The following is a 14,182-nucleotide window of genomic DNA, read 5'->3' on the forward strand; positions in this document are numbered from 1 at the left end:
ATATGTGCGCACGTGTGCGCTCTGCACCGCACCGAAAAGGTGTGCTTCAGAGCGCAGCCGAAAAGCTCCGTTCTGAAGCGAATGGTGCCGGCAGAGAACGTGCGCTCTGCATGCTACCTCTCCCTATAGACAGCATGCAAACCACACGAAAGAAGTGACATGTCACTTCTTACAACGCAGCGATTCAGGCAGCAGCCGAATCGCTGCGTTCTAATATGCCACGTGCGCACGGCTCCTGCACAATCTCCATAGATTGTGCAGGGGACGTAGGATGCATGCAGTTACGCTGCGGTGCAGAACGCAGCGTAACTGCATGCAATACGCACACGTGCGCACATACCCTTACTCCGCTCACTGTGCTAATTTCTCGCCTGTAGTGGGCAATGTGCATGGCATATATATATGTGTCCACCCATATCCTGTCCACCGCCATTAACTTGAGAACGGCGGCAGCTATAGGCATAGAAGTGGTGTCTAGGTATAGTAAAGCAGGCATGCCAATGTATGTAAAGCGCTGTGGAATTAATAGCACTATATAAACGAATAAAGTTATTATTATGCGCTACGCAATGAAACCACCTATAGCGCCACCTGGTGGAAAACAACGGAGTTAGCATTTTAATCTTGAAAACAGAAAGAGATAAAGAAAAAAAGTGAGTTACAAAATTGTAGGGCATCATCAATTCAATTCGAATCGACACCTTGCATACAGAAATGCTATGATATGAAACCCATGACCCCCTCAAAACATCGAATGCTGGTCACGCATATGGCACTCATTTAACTTTGATGCTCAAAGTGGCCCCCGTCAGCTTGTATGCACATCTGGACCCTGCACAGCATACTGTATCTTGCTGCACGTTGTGCAAAATGGTAGGTGACACGTTTACACAAGCATCTGTGATACGTCGTCGTAGGTCCTGCAATGTTGGTGGAGGGGTCGCATACACCTGCTGTTTAATGTGACCTCACAGAAAGATGGGGTCAGGTCAGGTGACCGTGGAGGCCACTCCACACAGCCACCATACCCAATGACTTGTAGGAAGGTCTCCATGAGGTATCGCTTCACGTCCGCAGCCTTGTGAGTTTTACACATTCTAATCATAGCATTTCTGTATGCAAGGTGTCGATTCGTATTGAATTGATGATGCCCTACAACGTTGTAATTCACTTTTTTTCTCTACCTTGTTCCGTTTTCAAGATAAAAATGCTAACTTCGTTGTTTTCCACCAGGTGGCGCTATAAGTCCAGGTCAATCTCCTCCCTATAGGACGTTAGTATCAATCCTGATTAGACTTTACGTGACCGCTCCATAATTATCTAGTAAGAGCTGGATCCAGACACTGCGGGGGCCACAGTCTTGTTATTTAGCAGAAAGCTTTCCATATACTCAGTACAACAGCAATATGTAACTTACATTCTTCTCTAGATCACGTCGTAGTCCCCAGCTATTACAAAACTACAACCACTAGCAAGTAGAGCATACTGGGAGATGTAGTTTTGCAACAAAGGCAAGGTGTGGAGACCATTGGTGCATGGCATATCCGACTATGTTAAAGGGGTTGACCACCACTAGGACCACCCCTTTTGAGTCCATGTTTCTCGCAGGTTTGGGGTCTTGTCTAGGTTGTAATGTGCCTTAAAAACTTGCATGTCTGAACCTGAAAGAATAAGGGCTCATTCAGACATCCGTGGTAATTAGTCTGTGATTGAACCGCCATGCATAGACTGGCCGTGGGTCTCCTCTGAGTTCAGGTCAGGAGACCCCTTGCACTGTGGTCATTGATGTCTAAATGAGCCTCAACTAAACATTTGGGGCAGTATTTGATGTTTTTGTTGCCAGCAGATAGGTGCATTTCCAGGATCTTGAACCCCCAACCAATTGGTCAAAAGACCCCTTGTAAGTGCACACCTCCATGAGAAGATGCCTGAGCGAGCACAGCATGGACTACATAGTCATAGGCTTTCTCCTGAAACCATGCTCCGCTCTATGTGCGCTCCTCAGGGGTCTGGAGTAGAGATGAGTGAGCGTGCTCGGCCCTCAATTGAGCATTGGGGTGCTCAGATGTGTCGGACATGAAACAAGAACACAAAAAGCTACCTCCCTTCACTGAATGATGGGAGCCGGTGGCCCCAGTGAGAGCCAGTTGCCGTCTCGGAGTGGCCCTCACTGGAGGTAAAAACGTTTCCAGATGTAGTGTATCAAAACAGGGTGGCTCAGTGGTTAGCACTGCAGTCTTGCAGCGCTGGGGTCCTGGGTTCAAATCCCACAAAGGACACTATCTGCAAGGAGTTTGTATGTTCTCCCCGTGTGCGTGGGTTTCCTCCCACACTCCAAAGACTTACAGACAGGGACTCTAGATTGTGAGCCCCAATGGGGACAGCATTGCCAATGTATGTAAAGCGCTGTGGAATTAATAGCGCTATATAAATGAATAAAATTATCATCAAAAAAAACCCACACCCTCCCTTCCCTGGAAATCCTCTGTTTATGGCTGGCTGTATGTGGATGGAGACCTGAACTGCCTAAGCATTGACTTCCATTATACTCGTTACTCCAGTCGCACACTTTCTGAGCATCTGACCTGCTCGACTCGAGGACCGAGCATTTTAGTGGTTGCCTATCACTAGTCTTGAGCAATATGTGAGGGTCCCAGACCCCCACCAAAGCCACAAAGAGAAACAAAAATATCAAATATCGTCTTAGACGTGTAGATACTTGTTAAAGGGGAGGAGTGACTACCCCGGACTGGTCTATTTTAGTAAATACTTGTATTCTCCATGAAATGTCAATTCTGGAGCATCTTTTCTTATAACTCTGCGTTGTGCCGTTCCTCAGTTATCCCTCCTAGAAATGAAGGAGACGATTGCCAACAGGGTTTAACCATTCTCCTTTGACAAGGAGGGGCGTGCCTCTCTACATAATCATCTCTGATTGGACAGTGGAAAAGGACACACCCCCACCAGATGGTAACACCTGGCTTTACTCAGATTTCCAGGAGGAATAACAGAGGAACTACAGAACATGAAAGTGTAAAAAGATGTTCAAATTCTGTAATACGGCAGAAAAAAAACCGCAACACGTTTTAAATGATACAAACTAGAAAAAACAAACGCTATTGTAAACCCATGCAAAGAAAACTGCCTGCAACGCTGAGGAAGGAGGCAACGCTGCCCAGAGTCAGATCTTCACGAAGCCGCAACGTGCATTTACATCAATCATTTTTTGCTGGAAGGGCGTGGACATATTCAGCCTCAATTTATCTTTATTTAAAGGGAATCTGTCAGCAGGTTTTTCTATGTGATTTGTGAGGAGCATAATGTAGGGGGTGAGATGCTCATTCCAGCGATGTATCACTTGTTGAGCTGCTTGCTGTCATTTTGATAATCCGTTTGCTGCAGATGTAGCAGAGTGCCGTGCATAACCCCGCCCACAGTCCTGATTGATCGTGCTGGGGGCGGGGTTACACAAAGCACTAGAGTAGGCGGCACGAGACACAGTCTTGTAGTGATCATCTCCTGCTCATAAAACACAACTCATACCCTATTAAGTGATACATCACTGGAATCAGGGTCTCTGTCCCTACATCATCCTGCTCTCAGATTACATAACAAAAACCTGCTGACAGATTCCCTTTAAGTGATTTTTTTTTTTTTGGCTAAAAATCATTTTTGCAATGGGGTTTCATTATACATTTTGCATTATTTGCCTGCTATATCTTCTGCATTACATGGTCTATTGCCGACTGTAAGCCATCTCTGACTGGAGAGTTTCAGTCTTGTCTTTTTTATGAGTTCTTCTCAGCTGCTTTCATTAGTTCAGCTCAAAGTTTTATGTAGCCACATAAACAGCTGACAGGCGCTCAGAAATAGGAAGATGAGTTAACTGAAAATCTATCAGTGAGCTCCTTCTGACTGAAGAGGAGTTTGAGTGTAATCGTCTTTATTATAAGCTCCCCTTTAGCGGCTTTCATAAGTCCAGCTCAAAGTTTTATGTAGTTACAAATCAGCCAACAGGAGCTCAGATTTAGGATGATGAGTTAACTGAAAATCTATCAGTGAGCTCCTTTTGACGGGAGAGTTTGTAACTAGCAATGGGCGAATAGTAACTAGTCGTGTTCGGATTCTACTTACCGAATACCGAGTACTATTCCAGTATTCGTCACGGCAAGAAAAATGCTCGAGTTCCGCATTGACTTGCATTAGGTTCGTTATTTGTAACAAATACCGGAATAGTATTTTGGGGTTCATTGCGAATAATCCGAACCCGAATAGTTATTATTCGCCCATCACTATTTTTAACTGGTATCGTCCCAGTTAGGCTCGCTTCACATCAGCGATATTTTGCCAAAAAGCCGGATCCGGCACAAATGTGTTTCAGCTCCATTAAAGGGAACCTGTCAGCAGAAATTTTGCACTAAACATGAAAGCTTCCCCCTCTGCAGCTCCTGGGCTGCATTCTAGCAATGTTCCTGTTGTTCTTGTGCCCCCTTTCTGACCAAAATAAAGAATTTATAAAGCGGTACCTTTTTGTATTCAGATACTGTAAACGGTACACGGGGGCGGGCTGCTGGTGACGTGTGCGCAGGCGTGAGATTATGGGCGGCGCTTTGATTTTCATTACCAAGTAACCGCCCATAATCGCGTGACTGCGCTTTCCCCCTCTGCCTCCTGCGTCTAATCCTGATCGGTGGTGTCCTGCTCCGCGCTCCTCCCATCTATTTCCTGCCTCAGAGCAAGATGGGAAAGAGGTAACGTGGGGTCAGCAGGCCCGCGCTTGCGCAGAACGAAGCTTTCCCCCTCTGCCTCCTTTGTTTACTGCGGTTACTTGATAATGAATATCAAAGCGCCGCCCATAATCTAAAGCCTGCGCACACGTCACCAGTGGTGACACTGGGCACAGTGCTCATGCACGAGAGATAGGCACTGGGCATGCGCGAAGACCTCTGGAGCACTGGGCGGTGACCACAGCTATGGAAATGAGCGATGGGGGACGGCCTAAAGCGGCAGGAGGCAGAATAATGGACACCAGGCAGCCCGCCCCCGTGTCACATTTACAGTATCTGAATACAAAAAGGTACCACTTTATAAAGTCTTTATTTTGGTCAGAAAGGGGGCACAAGAACAACAGGAACATTGCTAGAATGCAGCCCAGGAGCTGCAGAGGGGGAATCTTTTAGGTTTAGTGCAAAATTTCTGCTGACAGGTTCCCTTTAATTTAAAATGGTATCGCGACCGCATGTGACCGCATCTTGCCGCGATACCATTGTGAATGAATGGAACTGAAATGCATTTGTGCCGGATCCGGCTTTCCGGCAAAATACCGCTGATGTGAGAGCGGCCTTACTATCTATCAGCTGATTTATGGCCACAAATTTCAGCACAACTTTCACCTGGCCATAAATCAACAGAGGGGAATTCAGAAACAGAAAGAGGAGTATTTTAAACACTCGCTTGAGTAGGATCTCACTGATAGATTCTCCGTTAACTCTCATGTGCCTTCTATTGAGCTCCTCTTTGCTTATGACCGAATTAAACTTGACCTGAATTTTATCAAAAATTAGTTGAGCGGAGCTCAGAAAGAAGATTCGAGTTACGGAACCTCCTGTCAGAAGCAGCTCACTCATGGATTCTCAGTTAACTCCTTCTATATCCCGTAAAAAAGTGGAACAAAGGCTATAGAAGGCAAACGGTACAACATTTTTAATGACAACCAATTGCAAAAATTATTTTTAGCCAAAAATACATGCATTTAATGATTTTTTTTATTGTATTTTTCTTTCTAAAATCAGTTCAGATTAGGGGAAAAAAAATAAAAATGCTGTAAAATATGCAGTCTGTCAAAAAATATCAGTTTTTCAAGCAGAAACATCTTCAAGAAACACTTTTTTTTCTATTTCTGAAGGTACTTGGAAGAAGTTTTAGGGTCTGTGCACACTGGTTTCATTTTGCAGAGTTTTTAACGAGAGTTTTGACTTTTCGAGGAGCTATCGGCTCCTGTTCTATGAAACCTTTTGATAGTTCGGTGCCTGGTTTGGAGAGGTTTGCTTCAGAACCCCTTCAAAAAAAAAAAAAAAGTGAACCGAAGTTTCTTTTTTCCACCCCCCCCCACCCACCAGGTATTTTATTTTATATAAAATTCTCCAGGAATCGGGGGAAAAAAAAGCGCAGAAAAACTGTGGCTTTCCCATAGAAATCGGCAAAAGTTGTTCAGGAGTTTGTGAAGCAGTTTTTTCAAAAATAGATACACTCCCCCCTAAAAAAAACCAAACAAAAAAATAAAATAAAAAAACCTCTGAAAAAGTGTCGTTAAAAAAAAAACATAAATTAAAAAATAAATAGATAAAATAAAAAACAAAACAATAAATAAAAATAAAATAAATTAAAAAAAAAATTATATTATATATAATATAATTTTTTTTTAATTTATTTTATTTTTATGTTTTTTTATTTATTCAGTTTATTTTTTTTATTTATTATATATATATATATATATATATATATATTTTTTTTTTTTAACGAAGGCAAAATGGCCAGAGAAGCGGCTTCAGAAAAAAAAAAAAAAAAAGAGACTGACACTTTTCCGTGAAGCACCTCCACCGTCGGAATAGATATGTGTGCACGTAGCCCTAATGGGGTTCAATTCATTAATGGGGAGCATCTGAGATCCTTAATTTTTGGCCGCAACATTGTGGTACCCAGTTCTGATTGATCCATCCAGAACCGGTGAGGCAACTATTGACTATCCTAAGCACCGCTGGTCTCCCAATACTCCGGGGTGTGAGCTGTGTAAGCGCTGATCGGTGGGCTGCATTCTCTCTGGTTGCATCTAGGTGGCGCCAAAGATCCAACGAGAGAGAGGAGCTAAATGGCGTCTGCTGCGAATTATTCACCCCCACAGTCAAAATAAAAGCAGTGAGAGGGCTGCGTCCCTCAGTATACAGGATCGTTTATTACAAAATGTCCTTGCAAAACCTGTTCACTCTTTAAGTGCAGTCTCTGCAGAGCTTCACTCTAACAACGCAATGCTCTGCCACTCCTCCGTTCATCCACGCTGAGGGGGGGAGAGGGGAATCTGTGGGGTGGACGGGGAGGGGGTGGGGGGGTATAGGTGATTTTACTTGTCACTCCAAATGACACATACATACATATATATATATATTTATATATTTGTAATTTATCAATAAGGGGCTCAAGTCCAGGTGAACAGGCATGACTAACATTCGCTCATCGTATCAGCGCCCCGACCGCCTCCACGCTGTGGAAAGAGGGGGGCGGAGGCAGAGATCCACTCGCCATATATATGTCCCCTGTCCGTAGAAAGAATTCAAAACATTACCAAAAAAATGTGCGGGGGTTTTTGTACAAGGGGAGAAAGATGGTGGGGAGAGGATGTCCGGAGCTGTGGGGAGAGGTCAGCTCATCATTTCATTACTGTTGGGGCCGCAGGTTGAATTTTTCATGGAGTCGTTGACTTCTCGTCGGAAGGCGGAGAGATTTTGCGTAAACCTGTGAAAGAGGCAAAAAGGGTTACCAAACCGGCTTGTACATACATATGGGGTTATACAGCATTAAGCACAGGCGGCAGGGGGCGCACGAGCTCAGCACAGGCGGCAGGGGGCGCACGAGCTCAGCACAGGCGGCAGGGGGCGCACGAGCTCAGCACAGGCGGCAGGGGGCGCACGAGCTCAGCACAGGCGGCAGGGGGCGCACGAGCTCAGCACAGGCGGCAGGGGGCGCACGAGCTCAGCACAGGCGGCAGGGGGCGCACGAGCTCAGCACAGGCGGCAGGGGGCGCACGAGCTCAGCACAGGCGGCAAGGGGCGCACGAGCTCAGCGCAGGGGGCGCACGAGCTCAGCACAGGCGGCAGGGGGCGCACGAGCTCAGCACAGGCGGCAGGGGGCGCACGAGCTCAGCACAGGCGGCAGGGGGCGCACGAGCTCAGCACAGGCGGCAGGGGGCGCACGAGCTCAGCACAGGCGGCAGGGGGCGCACAAGCTCAGCACAGGCGGCAGGGGGCGCACAAGCTCAGTATACTGGAGCAAACAGCTCATGTCTGAGCGTGTATGTATATTGAGATACCTCCGCGTTCTACTCTGAAATGACGTGCTAAAACGGTCGAGCTCCGTCCAGAACAGGCACAAATAGTTTGAAGTAATTTCTGCCTTCTCTATCCCTGTATACGCAGTAGTGAACAATCGCTGTGTATACAATAGAAACCGCTCATGGGACTTTCTCCTTCGTGCTCAGTGGTCATGTGATCACTGGGTCTAGAGAGGGAGCAGTAGCTGTTGAGTCCTAGGAGAATCAGACTGCTCTGCTATGTTGCCAAAAAGCTGTATTTCCTCTGTAACCCGGTATAATATACTAGCCCCAGTTGCAGGGGAAATAATGTTAACAAAATTTATTTAAATGCTCCTCCAAAAGGAAACTAGAAAGAAGGGAATTTTGTTTACTTACCGTAAATTCCTTTTCTTCTAGCTCCTATTGGGAGACCCAGACAATTGGGTGTATAGCTTCTGCCTCCGGAGGCCACACAAAGTATTACACTTTAAAAAGTGTAACCCCTCCCCTCTGCTATACACCCTCCCGTGCATCACGGGCTCATCAGTTTTGGTGCCAAAGCAGGAAGGAGAAAACTTATAAATTGGTCTAAGGTAAATTCAATCCGAAGGATGTTCGGAGAACTGAAACCATGAACCAAAAGAAGAATTCAACATGAACAATATGTGTACACAAAAGAATAACAGCCCGAAGGGAACAGGGGCGGGTGCTGGGTCTCCCAATAGGAGCTAGAAGAAAAGGAATTTACGGTAAGTAAACAAAATTCCCTTCTTCTTTGTCGCTCCATTGGGAGACCCAGACAATTGGGATGTCCAAAAGCAATCCCTGGGTGGGTAAAAGAATACCTCGATAAAAAGAGCCGAAAAACGGCCCCCTCTTACAGGTGGGCAACTGCCGCCTGAAGGAGTCGCCTACCTAGGCTGGCATCTGCCGAATCATCGGCATGCACCTGATAGTGTTTCGTGAGAGTGTGCAGACTCGACCAGGTAGCCGCCTGACACACCTGCCGAGCCGTAGTCTGGTGTCGCAATGCCCAGGACACCGACGGCTCTGGTAGAATGGGCCTTCAGCCCTGCAGGAATCGGAAGCCTAAAAGAACGGTAGGCTTCAAGAATCGGTTCCTTGATCCACCAAGCCAAGGTTGACTTGAAAACCTGAAATCCCTTACTCTGGCCCGCGATAAGGACAAGAGCGCATCAGACCGGCGCAGGGGCGCCGTGCGAGAAATGTAGAGCCGGAGTGCTCTCACCAGATCTAATAAATGCAAATCCTTTTCACATTGGTGAACTGGATGCGGACCCAAAGAGGGTAAGACGATATCCTGATTGAGATGAAACGGGGATACCTTAGGGAGAAAGTCCGGGACCAGACGTAGAACCACCCTATCCTAGTGAAACACCAGGAAGGGGGCTTTGCATGACAGCGCTGCTAGCTGAGACACTCTTCTGAGTGATGTGACTGCCACCAGGAAGGCCACCCTTTGCGAAAGGCGAGATAGAGAGATCCCGCATCGGCTCGAAAAGTGGCTTCTGAAGAGTCGTCAGCACCCTGTTAAGATCCGAGGGTGTTAATGGACGCTTGTAAGGTGGGACCGGAAAGCGCCGATACTTGTCCCTTGAGAGAGCCGAGAGACAAGCCCTTGTCCATTCCGGATTGAAGGAAAGAAAGAAAAGTGGGCAAGGCAAACGGCCAGGGAGTAAAACCCTGATCAGAGCACCAGGATAAGAAGATCCTCCAAGTCCTGTGATATATCTTGGCGGACGTTGGTTTCCTGGCCTGTCTCATGGTGGCAATGACCTCTGGATATATCCCTGATGACGCTAGGAGCCAGGACTCAATGGCCACACAGTCAGGTTTAGAGCCGCAGAATTCCGAAGGAAATATGGCCCTTGAGGCAGCAAGTCTGGTCGGTCTGGGAGTGCCCATGGTTGACCCACCGTGAGGTGCCACAGATCCGGGTACCACGATCACCTCGGCCAGTCTGGAGCGACGAGGATGGCGCGGCGACAGTCTGACCTGATCTTGCGTAACACTCTGGGCAGTATTGCCAGAGGAGGAAAAACATAAGGCAGTCGAAACTGCGACCAGTCGTGAACTAGCGCGTCTGCCGCCAGAGCTCTGTGATCCTTGGACCGAGCCATGAATGCCGGGACTTTGTTGTTGTGCCGAGACGCCATTAGATCGACGTCCGGCGTTCCCCAGCGGCAACAGATCTCTAGAACACGTCCGGGTGAAGAGACCATTCCCCTGCGTCCATGCCCTGGCGACTGAGAAAATCTGCTTCCCAGTTTTCTACGTCCGGGATGTGAACTGCGGAGATGGTGGAGGCTGTGGCTTCCGCCCACAGCCGAATCCGCCGAACTGCTCGGAAGGCTTGACGACTGCGCGTGTGCCGCCCTGGTGGTTGATGTACGCAACCGCCGTGGCGTTGTCCGACTGAATTCGGATCTGCCTGCCCTCCAGCCACCGCTGGAACACCTTTAGGGCTAGATCCACTGCTCTTATCTCCAGAACATTGATCTGAAGGGAGGACTCTGTCGGAGTCCAGGTTCCCTGAGCCGAGTGGTGGAGGAAGACCGCTCCCCACCCTGACAGACACGCGTCCGTCGTGACCACAGCCTCAGCTGGGGGCCGGAAGGATTTTTCCTTCGCCCAGGAAGTGGAAAGAAGACACCACTGAAGAGAGGTTTTGCTGCAAGGGAAAGAGACACGTTCTTGTCTAGGGACGTCGACCTCCTGTCCCATTTGCGGTGTCCGATAGAATCGGACGCAGACAAACTGCGCAAGGGAACTGCCTCCCTTGCTGCCACCATCATCCTTAGAAAGTGCATTAGGCGCCTCAAGGGGTGACTGGGCCCGAAGGAGAGATTGCACCCCTGTCTGTAGTGAACGCTGACTATGCAGCGGAAGCTTCACTATCGCTGAGAGAGTATGAAACTCCATCCCAAGGCAAGTCAGTGAATGGGTCGGTGTCAGTTTTGACCTTGGAAATTTGATGATCCACCCGAACCCCTGGAGAGTCTCCAGAGCAATGGTCAGGTTGTGTTGACATGCCACCCAGGAGGGTGTCTTGACTAGAAGATCGTTTAGGTAAGTGATCACCGAGTGGCCCTGAGAGTGTAGGACCGCCACCACTGCTGCCATGACCTTGGTGAAGACCCGTGGGGCTGTCGCCAGGACGAATGGCTGTGCCACGAACTGAAGTGTTCGTCCCCGATGGCGAAACGCAGAAAGCGTTGAAGCTCGAGTGCGATCGGCACATGGAGATAAGCATCCTTGATGTCAATTGATGCTAGGAAGTCTCCTTGTGACATCGAGGCTTCAGAGTGTTCACCGCCTGAAAAAGTGCATCGGCTCGCTCGGGGGGCGGAGATGTTTTGAAGAAACGAGTCGGAGGACGAGAGCAGAGCTCTATCCTGTGACCGTGAGACAGAATGTCTCTCACCCATCGGTCTTGGACATGTGGCCACCAGGCGTCGCACAAGCGGGAGAGCCTGCCACCGACCGAGGACGCGGTCTTGGTGAGGCCGAAGTCATGAGGAAGCCGCCTTGTGACTTAGACCGCCATGCAGAAGAGTTCCTCTAGCCCTCCTCTGACCTGTTGGACGTGGAGGAACGGAACTTTGCTGAGGACCGAACTGACCGAAACCTGTGGACTGGGGCAAGGACGAGACCTTTCCCTTGGACTGTCTAGGAACTTCATCCAATTGCTCGCCAAACAAACGGTCGCCAGAAAATGGCAAACCGGTTAAGAACTTCTTGGAAGCAGAGCCTGCCTTCCATTCACGTAGCCACATGGCCCTGCAGACTGCCACCGAATTGGTGGATGCTACCGCTGTACGGCTCGCAGAGCCCAGGAACGGCGTTCATGGCGTAGAACGAAAAAACCTACGCCTGAGAAGTGGACACAACCTGCGGGGCAGAGGTATGTGCAACCGCAATAATCTCAGCCAGAGAAGCTGAGATAGCTTGGAGTGCCCTCACGGCTGCGAAGGCTGGAGCAAAAGATGCAACTATGGCTTCATAGATGGATTTCATCATAAGCTTTATTTGCCTGTCAGTGGCATTCGTGAGAGATGGCATCTGCCACTAATACTACGGATCTAGCCGCCAGCATAGCGACTGGAGAATCCACCCTGTGACACTGAGCCCAACCCTTAACAACGTCAGGGGGGGAAAGGGTAACGCGTGTCAATAAGGCGCTTAGTAAGCGTTTGTCCGGAAAGTTCTGTGCTTCTGGACGGCCCCTCTGGAGTTAGAGTGATCGAAACACGCACTCCTGATGAAGTCGGGGAAGGTTCCCAGCGGGCCCGCTTAGCCTATCAGAGGCCGCGGTCCGTGACGGAGTTCTCACCATGGGATCTGGGTGTTACCCCAGGAGCCCCTTGTTGTACCGACCCAGAGGGACCCGGGAGCGATGAACTCACAGCTTCCTGGCCCTGTGTTATCGGTCTGGACTGCAAGGCTTCCAGTATCTTAGCAGACCCTCTGTCCATAGACTGAGTCCTGGAATGTGAAAGCTACTCAGAGATTTGCTGATTCCAACATGCAAACTCTGTCCCTGTCATCTGTGCAGTGGAAACCGGCGGTACCACCTGGCCGAGGGTCCCACCAGTGCCGGAGGCTGCGGCTGAGTGAGTGCCCTCGGGGCCAAGCATTGTACACAATGAGGGTATGTGGACCCTGCCTGTAATATAGCCGCACAAGAGGTACAGGTTGTAAAAATAAGCCAGTGCCTTGGCACCCTTATTCTTTAAGAGCAGACAACAGCATGTCGTCCGCAGAGTAATCAGTGAGGGTATACAGCCAAAAGCAAATAATGCTGCCGAACAGTGAGATCATATACCATATAAATAAACATATATATATATACACTGCGGCACCAAGGGGGGTCAGCACCTGAAAACTGGTGCCCCACAGTGCTCAGTGAGGGGGAAGGAGGATACCAACGTATGCTCCAGCCCTCCCTGCCGACGTCCAGTCGGCCGTCCCGTCGTTACCCCTGACTGGCAGGCCCGAGAACGGGTATATGGTACTAGGCCGCAAGAGCCGGGGACTAAATTTAAAAACGCGGCCGACAAACATGGCGCGGTCGGCGCGGTAGTCCCAGTCTCACAAACTACTCAGCAACCGCTGCGGCATTTGTAACACAGGTGCTGCATGCACCGTCCCTCAGGGGACACAGAGTACCTTATGATGCAGGGCTCTGACCCTGATGATGTCCAGTCTCCTGTCCGTCAGAATCCCCCAGGGGCTGCGGATGGAGCCCGGTCCCAGTGCATGGCGACCGGTTAGGATCCCCCTCTCCCAGAGCGGTTGCTGCCACCATCGCAGATTCTGAGACCCTCCACCGGCAGAATTATAACAATGGCTGCCGGCGTTCCGAGGGGAGGAGAGAGCCGTGGGCGGAACCGCAAAAGTGCGGGAACCTGGTGGCCCATAGTGATCAGTGAGGGGGGCGGAGGACAGCGAAGTGTGCTCCAGCCCTCACTGTCGGCATCATACCGACCGTCCCGCCTTTCTCCCTGACTGGCAGGCTCAGGGGCGGGAGTTTAACCCACTAGGCCGCAAAAGCCGGGGACTAAAGTAAAAAACCGCGGCCGACAAACAGGCACGGTCGGCGCGGTAGTCCCAGACAAAAAATCCACACCGCAGTCGCAGCTGCGTCTGAGGCCAAGGTGCTTCATGCACCGTCCCAACGGGGACACAGAGTACCTGTAGCTGCAGGGCCATGTCCCTGACGATACTCCGTCTCCTGTCCGACAGATTCCCCCAGGGGCTGCGGAGGGAGCCCGGTCCCAGTGGCTGGATGACCGGTTAGGATCCCACTTCCCCAGAGCCCCTAAGGGATGGGGAAGGAAAACGGCATGTGGCTCCTGCCTGTGTACCCGCAATGGGTACCTCAACCTTAACAACACCGCCGACTCAGTGGGGTGAGAAGGGAGCATGCCGGGGGCCCTGTTAGGGGCCCTCTTTTCTTCCATCCGATATAATCAGCAGCTGCTGCTGACTAAAATGTGGAGCATTGTGTGCATGTGTGCCTCCTTCAACACAAAGCATAAAACTGAGGAGCCCGTGATGCACGGGAGGGTGTATAGGCAGAGGGGAGGGGTTACA

At 49.6% G+C, this 14,182-nt stretch overlaps 1 protein-coding gene across 1 annotated transcript in view; it reads right to left on the reverse strand.

Annotated features, from left to right (window-relative positions):
- Window positions 1-6,933: 6,933 nt before the first annotated feature.
- XPO7 (exportin 7) overlaps window positions 6,934-14,182 on the reverse strand; it is a 170,789-nt gene continuing 163,540 nt past the window's right edge. Inside the window, 1 exon segment of the mRNA XM_075346454.1 lies at window positions 6,934-7,509. Within this exon segment, the coding sequence (XP_075202569.1) occupies window positions 7,416-7,509 (94 nt within the window). The 3' untranslated portion in view covers window positions 6,934-7,415.

This window comes from Anomaloglossus baeobatrachus, chromosome 4 (assembly GCF_048569485.1).
Source record: "Anomaloglossus baeobatrachus isolate aAnoBae1 chromosome 4, aAnoBae1.hap1, whole genome shotgun sequence".
NCBI lineage: Eukaryota > Metazoa > Chordata > Amphibia > Anura > Aromobatidae > Anomaloglossus > Anomaloglossus baeobatrachus.